The sequence below is a fragment of the Bubalus bubalis genome, chromosome 4 (assembly GCF_019923935.1).
Source record: "Bubalus bubalis isolate 160015118507 breed Murrah chromosome 4, NDDB_SH_1, whole genome shotgun sequence".
In the NCBI taxonomy this organism is placed as follows: domain Eukaryota; kingdom Metazoa; phylum Chordata; class Mammalia; order Artiodactyla; family Bovidae; genus Bubalus; species Bubalus bubalis.
Genome location: NC_059160.1, coordinates 124,789,681 through 124,802,753, shown reverse-complemented (window position 1 = coordinate 124,802,753; position 13,073 = coordinate 124,789,681). Strand labels below are relative to the sequence as shown.

The window sequence follows — 13,073 nt, the reverse complement described above, 5'->3', positions numbered from 1 at the left end:
TCAATAGAATGCATACATCACGTAGACGCCTGCTACAGTGAATCAAATACCATTTCAGCAGAGAGCTAACAGGCCAGAAGTTGTTTTCTTTCACTTCTCAGTTGTCATTTTTTCAGTTTCCAGGAAAGGATTTGGTGATAATCTGAATTATAGAGGGCATAACTATAATTCAGAATCATCTGTGGTTCTTTGAAATATAATACTTGTAAATGAAATAGATAAGATGCTTTCAGCTCTGGTCCCTCTCTGAGCACCCTGGGCAGACCCCGGGCTGTTGAATCCATGGAAAGCATCTGTCTGCTCACTACCCCTTGGTTTCCCCATTCTAGAATATCATTATTCCCTCAGTTATGAAGTTGCCCTGGGTGCAGACAGCATGTTGTCATGCCCACTCTAACTTATTATTATTTTTCTCCAATGGAGAAGAAAGCAAGCTGCCATCATAATATCTGCTATTTCTGGAGATCACCACATGGTCATCAGAAAGTCATTAAGAACCCATTGGAATGAGTCCTTATACTGTTTAGCTATTCGGAATTTTAACATTACTCCTGACTGAACTACAGTTGTTTTTTATGCTTTGGTGAAGGCTGAGGGAAAGCAGCTAGCTATATTATGCCTTTATTCTCGTCATTGTTTTCAGAAGAAGTAAAATCATTCTTTTTTTTTTATTCCTTATCCAGCAGCAAGATACCTTGACAGCCATGAGTTCAGGAAATATGTAATACCTGGAAAATATTTTTGTTTAATTAAAAACAGAATAAATTGAAAAATTACTTATAATTAAAGAGGAGAGTTAATGAGGTCAAGTTTTCTACTGGCCACAAAGGTGAATCATGTTTTAAATCTCTAAGCTTCTATTTTCCCCCACACATTTGTCAAGTTGCTATTGGCATAATGAACTAGAAAGTTGTACTTGTTTAGGCACCAGATTCTTTTTTTCTTCCTTAACATTTTATTTTATATTGCAGTATAGTTGATCAACAATGTTGTGATAGTTTCAGATGGGCAGCAAATACCATTTTCGCAGAGAACTATCAGGCCAGAAGTTGTTTTCTTTCATTTCTCAGTGGTCATTTTTTCTGTTTCTAGGAACAGATTTGGTGATAATCTAAATTATAAAGAAATGAATACATGTATTACATTACATATATTACATACATGCCATATATATACGTGTATCCATTCTCCCCTAAACTCCCCGCCCATCCATGCTGTCACTTGACATCGAGCAGAGTTCTCCATGCTGTACAGTAGATTAAGAATCTGACACCAGATTCTTAGAAACTCCTCACTGTCAGGAGGGTCTCTGTGAGTTCCTATCTGCTTGCAAGAAAACATTCTGAAAACTCATTGTTAATGCCTGATACTGACCTTTTTGCTGCTGGACCTTTTGAGTTTACCTATTTCAGTTTTAAGAATACTCAAACAATGGCATTACCGTTGTGTTACTCTTGTAACTAATTGAAATGTTGCTTGGTTAACTGAGTTAAGCCCAGCTACATCGTTCGATAATGTTGATATGGAGATGAAGGGCATAGCTCCTGGCTTAGGGGAGCTTCCAGTTCACTAGTGGAGGAGACTGATCGGTAAACCAGAAGAGTGTAAGAGAAACTGCTGTGGCAGTGTGGATGCGGGTGTCATGGAAACAGAAGAAGCACTCTTTGCTCAGATGTGGGCCCATGGTGGGAGGGTGCTGCTTGACTGTGTGATGTAAATTCTAGGCTGCCAAGTAGAGTGAGAGGGCAGAGTGTTTGGGGAAAAGAGGAGCATGATGTGGAACCATGCAACTTGCTGACAGTTGGGGGGGAACTGGAGAGAAGGGCAGATAAGAAGCTGTATGGGGAATGGGTTGAACTTGAGCTGCAGTGATTGTTAATGGCTATTTTCTGTTTTTTAATTCAGGTGAAGGAAGCACTCCTGGCCAGTTGTCTTAAGGAATGCTGTTGGAGAGGATGGAGGTGTACAAAATTATTACAGACTGAGAAGCAAGTTGGTTTTGGGGGAACCATACTCTGAGGATGTTGTTTGCTTTTGGTTAACAAGAGGAAATCCAACTTTAGAAGAAGCCTTTGTAAATAACAATGTAATTAGATCTGTAGCAGTCTTTCTGGTGGGACTTGGAGCTCCTTGCCTTGGCAGACATGAGTGACCCCAGGCAGTCACAAGAAGAAAAGCACAAGCTCGGCAGAGCCTCTTCGAAGTTCAAGGATCCTCCCAGAATCATGCAGTCAGATGATTATTTTGCTCGAAAATTTAAAGCCATCAATGGCAACATGGGACCCACCACTTCTTTAACTGCCTCCAGTTCCAATGAGAGTGGTGGCCCAGCTAATGGTACCCCGGCCATGCCCAAGATGGGTGTGAGAGCAAGGGTGTCTGAGTGGCCTCCTAAAAAGGACTGCTCCAAGGAGCTGACTTGCAAGACCTTGTGGGAAAGCCGGTCCCAGACCAGCTATGAAAGTGTCACGTCCATTATACACAATGGGCAGAATGGTGGGAGCGAGGGCCAGCAGGAGGAGCCGCTCGATCTGGACTTCATGGAGGCAAAGTATACCATTGGGGACATCTTTGTGCACTCCCCACAAAGAGGACTGCACCCCATAAGACAGAGAAGCAATAGTGATGTTACCATCAGTGACATCGATGCAGAAGACGTCTTAGACCAAAATGCAGTGAACCCCAATACAGGGGCTGCCCTGCATAGGGAGTACGGAAGCACGTCGTCCATCGACCGGCAGGGCTTGTCGGGGGAGAACTTTTTTGCTATGCTTCGAGGGTATCGGCTGGAGAACTATGACCACAAGGCCATGGCCCCTTTCGGGTTTCCCAAGTTCTTCCCCTGCGACCCAGCAATCTCCCCCAGCCTTCACGCCGCAGCACAGATTTCTAGAGGCGAGTTCGTACGCATCTCAGGATTAGACTATATGGACAGCGCCCTCCTCCTGGGGAGAGACAGGGACAAGCCTTTCAAACGGAGGTTGAAGTCAGAGTCAGTGGAAACGTCCCTCTTCCGCAAGCTGCGGGCTGTGAAAAGTGAACATGAGACATTCAAGTTCGCCTGCGAGCTGGAAGATGGGCGTCTTGAGAGGGGGGTCCGCCCTTGGAACTGCCAGCGCTGTTTTGCACACTATGATGTCCAGAGCATCTTGTTCAATATCAACGAAGCCATGGCCACGAGGGCGAACGTGGGCAAGAGGAAAAACATCACCACCGGGGCCTCAGCGGCATCCCAAACTCAGATGCCAGCCGGCCCGCCAGGCAGCTGCGACTCCCCGCTGGGGAGCAAGGAGGACCTCAACTCCAAAGAGAACCTCGATGCCGATGAGGGTGACGGGAAGAGCAATGACCTGGTCCTCAGCTGCCCTTACTTCCGGAATGAGACAGGCGGGGAAGGTGACCGGAGGATCGCCCTGTCCAGGGCCAACTCGTCATCCTTCAGTTCTGGGGAGAGCTGCTCCTTCGAGTCTTCGCTCAGCTCTCACTGTACCAACGCAGGCGTCTCAGTCCTGGAGGTGCCCAGGGAGAACCAGCCCATCCACAGGGAGAAGGTGAAGCGCTATGTCATTGAGCACATCGACCTGGGGGCCTACTACTACCGCAAGTTCTTCTATGGCAAAGGTAAGACACACCCCCGTGTGTCCCGGGGTCCCTCCCTGGGGCCACTTGCGACGTGTGACTTTGTGTCAGATCATCACCATCAGGGGGTCTGAGGCCGTTGTCCCCTGGGCTTGAGCTTGGTCTTTATCATGGAGCCTTCATCATTGTTGGACTGATCCTTCCTTATTTAAAAAAAAAAATTTTTTTTAACCTTTTGGCCACACTGTGAAGCATGCTGGATCTTAGTTCACCAACCAGGAATTAAACCAGTGCCCCCTGCAGTGGAGGCTCAGAAGTCCTAACCACTTATTGTTTGTTGTTCAGTCACTAAGTCATGTATGACTCTTTTGTGACCCCATGGACTGTAGCCCTCCAGGCTTCTCTGTCCATGGGATTTCCCAGGCAAGAATACTGGAGTGGGTTGTCATTTCCTTCTCCAGGGCATCTTCCTGACCCAAGGATTGAACCTGCATCTCCTGCATTGGCAGGTGGATTCTTTATCAACTGAGCCACCAGGGAAGCCCCCTAGACACTTGACTGTCAGGGAATTCCCTTATCTCTTCTTTAGAGATCCCCAGTTCCTTCCTTCACTGATTCCTGGTCCCTGATATGGAAACACCTACTCTTTCCTTCTCGCGGCCAATTTGTGAGCATCACAGACGTCAGACTCCATTTAGGTTTACTCCATTTAGGGTGTCTTCATTGATCAAGTCTATTGCTCTTTCATCCTCTGAATAGTCTTTCATACTGTGAACAATGAATAATTCTTGTTCTTTTGCCTCTAGCTTTTTCTGTATTTTTCTCCTGTGCCTTGGCTTCATCTTTTACATTTTATGTCTTCACAGCTCCTGCTGCATTGTTGTACATATTGGAAGTGTTGAGCAAATCTTGTTGAAAGAATGTATGAATGTATAAATTAGTAGGACGGGCAGATTCAGGTTTCTTGTGTTTTTACAAATAGGCTTAAAGGTTAAGATACAAATAATTCTTTGCTATTGTTATTTTAGAAATTCTTTAAGTATGTGTAATATCTGACAATTGATGTTTGCTTTTGTTTGTATGTCCTTGAAGGATACATCCCTCAGAAGTCATGTAGTTGAGGACTTCCCTGGTGGTCCAGTGGTTAGAGCTCCATGTTTCCAGTGCCAGGGGCATGGGTTCGATCCCTGGTCAGGGCATTAAAATACTGTGTGATATTTTAGGATGTGTGGCACGACCAAAAAAAAAAGTACAAGAAATTATGTGATTCAGTCTTCAGCCTTTCAATGTGTCCTCAATTATTCCAGAGACATGAGAATCCACTCTGTGTCAGAGACCTACAGAGAAACATGTTTTACACACACATAAGTAAAACATGTGGAATCAAACACCCTGGGACTCTCACCCGACCTTCTTAGTGGGTGTGACTGCCTTCCTTTCCCCTTCCTTCACGACATACTCTTTGGGACTTCTTTTTCTGTACGAGGTTCCCTTGCCACCCCCTCCACCCTGAGATTCCCCTTAGAGCGCTGAGGTGGTGGAGGTGGCCCAGCCAGCTGGGGGAGGCTCTCCTCCTATTCCTTCCTGAGGAAATCATCCTGCCACTGGCATGAATAAGTTCGAGCTGACTGCACTCTGAATTTGTTTAGTATTGGTTTCTATCTTCAGAATGCTTGTCTGCAGTCTGACTCCAGCTATTTTGGGGTTAGGTTTGGGGTTAGGTCAGTGAATACTTACTGCCAGCATTTCATTTGCATTCCTTTGCATATCTTAGTGTAGTAAGTCTACACAATGTATACAGAGTAAAGAGCCTATGTTTTCTGTACCCAGGCTTGCCACCTTCTCATCCATTTAATGTCCTTAGGATCTGTTCCATGAGGTGATATAATTCTGACCTCAGAAGGTCACTCCATCCACATAGTCCCTGGGGCCTTCTTAGGGACTACATGCTTACATTTATTAAATGAATAAATGAATTATTAAATGAATAATTATTAAATGAATAAATATCCCCTAATTTTGCATCAATCTAAATTTAACCGATCCATAATCACAATATTATGAAGTCATATAAATTAATGAAGTGAATGTAATGTTGATAAGCACCCATAGCTAAATGAGCAGACACTGGAATGGTGACTGGTCATATACTTTGAGTTGTTCTTGTACTGATGACGTGGTATGACTGAAATAATGTTGTCAACATGTTGGTTTCCCGACTATGTCCCCTGCACTCCCATCTCAGCCCTGGTCCCTCAGTATCACCAATGTGAGCTGTTGCCTTAGAGCCAGTGAACTCACAGAACCCTGGACCTTCTCTTTAGTCTATGCCAGAAATAAATCATGGCCCTCAGGGGCAATGCATTATAAAACTCTGCTCATGGATGCTCTCGAGGTAGAAGTGTAGTTGTTTTTGGAAAGGGATAACAGACTGGTTCCAAATAGGAAAAGGAGTACGTCAAGGCTGTATATTGTCACCCTGCTTATTTAGCTTCTATGCAGAGTACATCATGAGAAATGCTGGGCTGGAAGAAGCACAAGCTGGAATCAAGATTGCTGGGAGAAATATCAATAACCTCAGATATGCAGATGACCCCACCCTTATGGCAGAAAGTGAAGAGGAACTAAAAAGCCTCTTGAGGAAAGTGAAAGAGGAGAGTGAAAAAGTGGGCTTAAAGCTCAGCATTCAGAAAACTAAGATCATGGCATCTGGTCCCATCACTTCATGGGAAATAGATGGGGAAACAGTGGAAACAGTGTCAGACTTCATTTTTGGGGGCTCCAAAATCACTGCAGATGGTGACTGCAGCCATGAAATTAAAAGACTCTTACTCCTTGGAAGGAAAGTTATGACCAACCTAGACAGCATATTCAAAAACAGAGACATTACTTTGGCAACAAAGGTCTGTCTAGTCAAGGCTATAGTTTTTCCAGTGGTCGTGTATGGATGTGAGAGTTGGACTGTGAAGAAAGTTGAACGCCAAAGAATTGATGCTTTTGAACTGTGGTGTTGGAGAAGACTCTTGAGAGTCCCTTGGACTGCAAGGAGATGCAACCAGTCCATTCTAAAGGAGATCAGCCCTGGGTGTTCTTTGGATGCTAAAGCTGAAACTCCAGTACTTTGGCCACCTCATGCGATGAGTTGACTCATTGGAAAAGACTCTGATGCTGGGAAGGATTGGGGGCAGGAGGAGAAGGGGACGACAGAGGATGAGATGGCTGGATGGCATCACTGACTCGATGGACATGAGTTTGGGTGAACTCCGGGAGTTGGTGATGGACAGGGAGGCGTGGCGTGCTGCAGTTCATGGGGTCGCAAAGAGTCGGACATGACTGAACTGAACTGAACCATGGAGAAACAGACTTCCTGCTTAAGCTCTTTTTTTTTTTTTTAATTGATGAAGCTTTGGCTGTCGATGCTAGTGATAAAATAGTCTCTTAGAATTATTATGCCCTGAAATCCTTAGGCAGTGAGTCGTGCTGGCAAATTGAGTTTAGTAAGTAGTTTTGGTGCTTCACCCTTTAAAACATCAGGATGTAAAAAAAAGGATATATATGTGTTTATGTATGATGCATATTTATACAGATAGTTACTGCTGGCATCTCATTTGCATTTCTTTGCATATCTTAGTGTAGTAAGTCTACAGAGTGTATACAGAATAAAAAACCAATGTTTTCTGCACCCAAGGTTGCCAGCCTCTGATCCATTTAATGTCCTTAGGGTCTATTCCAAGAGATGATTTAAGTTTGCCAGATTCTGTTAATCCTCTTAACTGCTTTTTGTAGTTTTTCTCTTGAACTCTTACTGTCACTTCCTGATGATTAGAAAGAGCTGTCTGTGAGTGGCTTATTTTCTCCACTTTTTCTGATTTGCTTCTCAGGATTTTCTTGGACTTTAGAAATGACACCATTAAACTTGGTGGATTTGAGTGTGAAATGAAACATAAAAAAGAAAAAAATCTGAGCACAGAGGACCTGTGGATGAGTTGTAGATCAGCGTAGACGTGTGGCTTGAAAGCTCGGGCCTGCTGGGCTCCCCGGGCTCCCCCTGGGTCTGCGAATGAGCCAGACAGCTAAATCCTAGACTGCTCAGCAAAGCCTGCACAATGAGGGTGCCGGGCAGCCGTCACCAAGGTCCTTTGTCTTGTGTGCTGTGGTTCTGTACTGGGCACTCTGTTTACAGCTAATGGGACCTGGGGCCAGGAGGGAGCAGGAGGAGACAATCAGAGCCTGCCCAGCCCTGGTGCTCAGCTCGCTCCTGTAGCCATGGATTGTGCTTGCTTCCTCCTATATTTAGCTCTTTCCTGTGGGCCCATGAGACTTCAAAATGCAGTCAGCGACAATAGTAGCTGCTAATGCTCTGGCTGGTCTCTCTGTCCAGCCATTAAGGACTAAAGGCAGAGGCAGCAGCCTGGGTTTCTGGTGGCCAGGTGGCTAAGGCTTCCTCTGTGTGGGAATGGAGCCAGGCTTTTTCCAAGGACCACATGCTTAAAAGCATATGTCTGCCAGATAAAGTGCAATGATTGAGTTAATGATTTCCCCTCATTTTTGCATCAAGCCAGATTCATACCAGCTTCAACCATTGGAATAACCCCCAACATGTCACACATTGGAGGAACAGCATTGTTCAGGAGCAGGGGCCCCGGGCAGACTGGCCCAGATAGGGAGGGTGTTTTGCAGGTAGCTTTTTTCTTACCCCTTTCTCTTTTCCCTTTGCTCAGTTCTCTTTGGAAGAGGGCTGTCACGGAATCTTTTGACACTTTCCAGAATGCCTTTTATTTTCCTTCATGATTCTTCATTGTTCTCTGTGAAACTTCATTTTCAAAAGAATGACATGGCTCCCAGTCTCTGGGAAAGGTTTAAAGACCCAACCTCTAATAAGGTGGTGGACTCTCTACTGAGCAGTTAACATGAAATGGCTGTGTTTTGTGCCGACGTGTATTCCTGTGACACAGAGTCACCGAACGGCTTTGAATAACTTTGCAAAAGGATTTATGTAGGGGAGTGGCCTGCCATGGTGCCCTGTGGGTAGTATTGCTTGTCTGGGCAAATCCGTTTGTAGCCTTCAGTGAAGCAGCTTTTGGAAAGAGCATGGGGATTGTAGCCAGCCTGGTGAATGCTCCCTGATGTCCCTTCCTTCTACCGGTGATGACCGGGGTGCTTTGGGCTAGGCTGCTGTTCACATCATGGAACGCTAGTGAACTTATGGTTTCCTCTTGGGAACTAAGGCCTGCTGGATGGAGGGAGATTCCCGCTGTGGACTTGGTGGGAACTCCCTTTAGCTTTCCTTGGAACGCAGCAGACCCCTGGGGGCTTTGAGCCACGTAGAGCCGCTAGTGAGCAACTGGCTGTCCCCAGTGTGGCTGGAGCCACAGCCACTCGCACAGCACAGAGAGGCTGTGGATTTCTGTGTGTCCTGTGCTTTTTAGGTAGTTGTACACCTGAGAGTTGCTCCGATGAGTTCTAAAGCTGTTCAGTGCTTTAATTCAGGTCACACACACAGAGAATGACTCCAGAAGGTGAAATAAGTCACTTCGCAGTGAACAGAGGTCAAATAGAAGGATAAAACCGCACTTCTTTGATAACTCAGGAGTGAAGTGAGAAATGACAGAATTGTGTCTGAGCCTTTAGGAGCATTGTCTTGGGAGGCCACTTGTCTGGTTTAGGAACGTGTGTTTCTATGAATGTGGGGGGAAAATACTAAGATTGACAATATTTATTCTTTTTTTTGGTGGGGGTGGTTTGTTGTTGTTGTTCAGTCATTAAGTCGTGTCTGACTCTCTGCGACCCCGTGGACTGCATGGACTGCAGCACACCAGGCTCCCTGTCCTTCACTATCTCCCGTAGTTTGCTCAGATTCCTGTCCATTGAATCAGTGATACTGTCTAACCATCTCATCCTCTGCCGCCTCCTCCCTTTGCCTTCAGTCTTTCCCAGCATCAGGTGTTTCACAGTGAGTTGTCTCTTGGCATCAGGTGGCCAAAGTATTGGAGCTTCAGCTTCAGCATCAGTTCTTCCAATGAATATTCAGGGTTGATTTCCTTTAGGCTTGACTGGTTTGATCTCCTTGTAGTCCAAGGGACTCTCAAGAGTCTTATCCAGTACCACAATTTGAAAGCATCAAGTCTTGGGTGCTCAGCCTTTTTTATGGTCCAACTCTCACATCTGCACACAGAAAAACCAAAGCATATCTTCACTTTTTAATATGCTCTTTTGGTTTATAATTTTTAAATGGCATATAAATGTTGTATGATCACTGTGGGAAAATAAGAAGAGGTAGAGAAGCAAAGAAAAAAGAAGGAAAACTACTCCAGTCTGTGAGAGAGAATTCCCAGGAACAGTTCCTCTTTATCCTGCTAGGCCTTTTCTTTTGCAGATAAACGTGTGTAAAGGTGTCCTTCTCCGCTGGGTGCCGTGGAGCTTGCCTTGGCTGCCCATGCTTCTTCGTGGACACTTCTGTCATTGTGTACAGAGCTGCATTAGCACGCTGAGTCATGGTCAGTGATCATCGTCCCCCATGGGCACGTGGGGAGATGCCAGGTGTTTGCCAGCCATGCCCTGGGCAGGAGAGTTAATGACTGTATTTGCTTTACTTTAAACAAAAAAGACCTATGAACTTGCCAGGAGCACAGAAATAGACATTTATGTCTCACATCTATAAACCTACTCATGTAAAACATAGTGATGAATATTCATTTTAATAATAGATCTTTACTTGAAAAGCAAGTTATTATAAAAATATTTACATTTTATAAAATTTGGAACATTATAAAAATTTAAGTCATAGCCTTCCCCTTCTCCACTTAAATGTGGGCTGTGCTCACTCACCTGTAAAGGGCAGGGTGTGTGAAGAGGGAACAAGTCTGACACACACTTCCCCAGCAGGTGATCCAGGTCAGCGTCAACAGCAGTAAACCATGTGGGTGGTTTATACCCTTGATGCGATGGGAGTGGCATTTCTGTGGTCTTCCTCTCCAAACACATAACCTCAGTCAGTTTAAGGAAAAACATTAAACAGATCACAGCTGAGGTATATTCTAGAAAAATCCCTGCCCAGTACTTCTCAAAACTGCCATGGTCATCAAAAAAAAGGGACGTCTTAGAAACCGTTACTCTAGAGGAGCCTAAAGAGACAGGATGACAATGTCATGTGGTGTCCTAGGTGGGATCCTCAAACAGGAGAAGGACATCAGGTAAACAGTAAGAAAATCTGAGCAAACTATGGACTTCAGTTAATAATGATATATCACTGTTGGTTCATTAATTGAACAAATAAACCAAAGTATGTAAGGTGTTAACAGCTTGAAAGCTGGGTGAGTGGTATAAGAGAACTCTCCTATCTTTGCAACTTTTCTGTAAATCAAAAAATTTTTAAATCGTTTACCTAATTTAAAAAAAATTTTGTTATAAATTCTCATGATATATTTACAATCAGAATCTTTAAAATAAGAAAGAAGAAACAAATATGGTTCTTGAGTAGCAACCCTACAGGTTTTTGTTACTTTATCCAACTGCCATAGGATTCTGCAAACTGCCGACTCCAGTGTTTAAAACAGAGCGAAAACTAACAAGGCGTCTGTTTTGTACAGCCCTTCCTCTACATACTTGCCATGAGTATCTTTCTCAGGCTTGAGAGGCAGGAGGATTGTCAAGCTGCAGGATTTCCTATTTCTGCTATCTGTATTGAAATGCACAAGACATCCCCTTTAAATCTCCCCCGCCCCTTGACATTTTCAGGTTAAGGTGAGGGACTATTTGGGATGTCCTTGGTGCTGTGGCCCCCACATCTTCACTGAACTCTCTGAAGGCAGCTTTTGTGCCCTATTCATTTTTTTCTTATGATTTTTGGTGACAAGTACAATGAAAGAAATATGTACCTTATAGAAGTCCTTCATGAGGAACTGGGTGGGTTTGACAGGGAAGACTCTGTGGTGAATGTGAAAGAGTCTCAGTTGTCCTCCTTTTCTCCCCTCTTACCTGGTTCTTAGGGGTCCTAGTGTTTATAGTTCCATCACGTGCTCCTGAATATGACAGAGAACTTCTTCGATTTCCCCTTCCCATCTTAGATTTACAAGAGTTCTTAGGTGTAGGCAGATTGGAATTCTTTTCAAAAAGGTTGGAACTTTCCAGAAAACAGTGTTCAGCTGTTTCCAAGTGCACCAGGTATCCAACAAAAGCTGTATCCATATAACAATGTAGGGTATTTCCTGGCTTTTCCAAGGTCCATTTCTGCTCATTGTAGAGTCCAAGCTTGTACAGCTTACTGCACAACAGTCTAACAAATCGAGACAAATTGTTAGGGCAAGGAATAGTGACTTTATTCAGAAACCAGCAGGCTGAGAAGACGGACTAGTGTCCTAAAGATCCATCTTAACTAGAGTTAGAATTCCGGGTGTTTTAATACTAAAAGGTGAGGGAGGGGTGTTTGGCTGTTGTAAACTTCTTGGTGGGAATCCTTTGTCCTTGCGCCTGTCCAGGTTTGTCAGGTCGTGACATTCCTGTAACCCTCCAACGGGATAAATGTTATTCTCTCTAATCTCTATACGAATGGGAAAGTGTTATATCCTTAAATGTAAGAGCCTTGAGTGTGGGCTGCCCTGTATATGTCTGGTTGTAGGCAACATTCTTAACTTGTAGCAAAAGCAATAGGATACAAAGGTTAAAGTAAAAGAAACAGTACCAATATGAAATCAGATTTACTCTCACCTATTACACCTTAAGATACCAGCTCTTCAGCTTTGAAGGCCCTTCCTATGTCTGGCCCAGCCCTGGCCAGCAGATCTGTCATACCTCCAGCTGATCTTTCTAGGGTCTCTTTTCTATAAAAATCTTTAAGTTCCCTTATTTTTTTAGCTGCTCTTACCCTGATCTTTGTAAATTTACCCTTTTCTCTGATGCCAGTCTTTGTCATTGATGTTTTAACTGAAGAGTCATACTTGTTTTGTACATCTGCTGAATGAGCACATAGTAAGAAAGGATTCTTCTGGAATATGTGTGACTGCTAACTCGCCCCTCTTGATATCAGCTGATGGTTTTATGGCAGTGGGACTGTCTTTTTGCCAGTGGGCAGAGGCATCTGTCCACTCTTGTAGTTGGGGCCTATGACTGGTGGGCGAAGTGCTGTATCTTTTTTTAAAAGACTTTTTATTTTGTATTGGGGTTTAGCCGATTAGCAATGTTGTGATAGTGTCAGGTGAACAGCAAAGGGATTCAGCCATAGATATACGTGTATCCATCCTCCCCCAAACTCCCATCCCTTCTAGGCTGCGAATTTGCCTATCTTGATGGAAAGAGCATAGACTGAAATCAGGCTCTTGGGTTTACATCGCAACTCAGTTTGGGGCAAATTCTTGAACTTCATTGTACCTCAGTTAATCATCTACAAAATGGGATCATTAAAAAAAACTATCTCCTATAAAGAAAGGGCTTAGAACAGTGCCTGTTACATTCTGTGCATTCTTGTCCTCCCAAGAGTTCTTAAATAAATGTAGGAG

At 44.2% G+C, this 13,073-nt stretch overlaps 1 protein-coding gene across 8 annotated transcripts in view; it reads left to right on the top strand.

Annotated features, from left to right (window-relative positions):
• Positions 1-13,073, top strand: part of SIPA1L2 (signal induced proliferation associated 1 like 2) — a 251,449-nt gene that overhangs the window by 128,394 nt on the left and 109,982 nt on the right. For all 8 annotated transcript variants that reach the window (XM_044942017.2, XM_044942019.2, XM_044942020.2 and 5 more), the window contains one exon: positions 1,906-3,621. In XM_044942017.2, coding sequence (XP_044797952.2) covers positions 2,145-3,621 — 1,477 coding nt within the window. In that variant the 5' untranslated portion in view covers positions 1,906-2,144. The remainder of the gene's footprint in view (positions 1-1,905; positions 3,622-13,073) is intronic.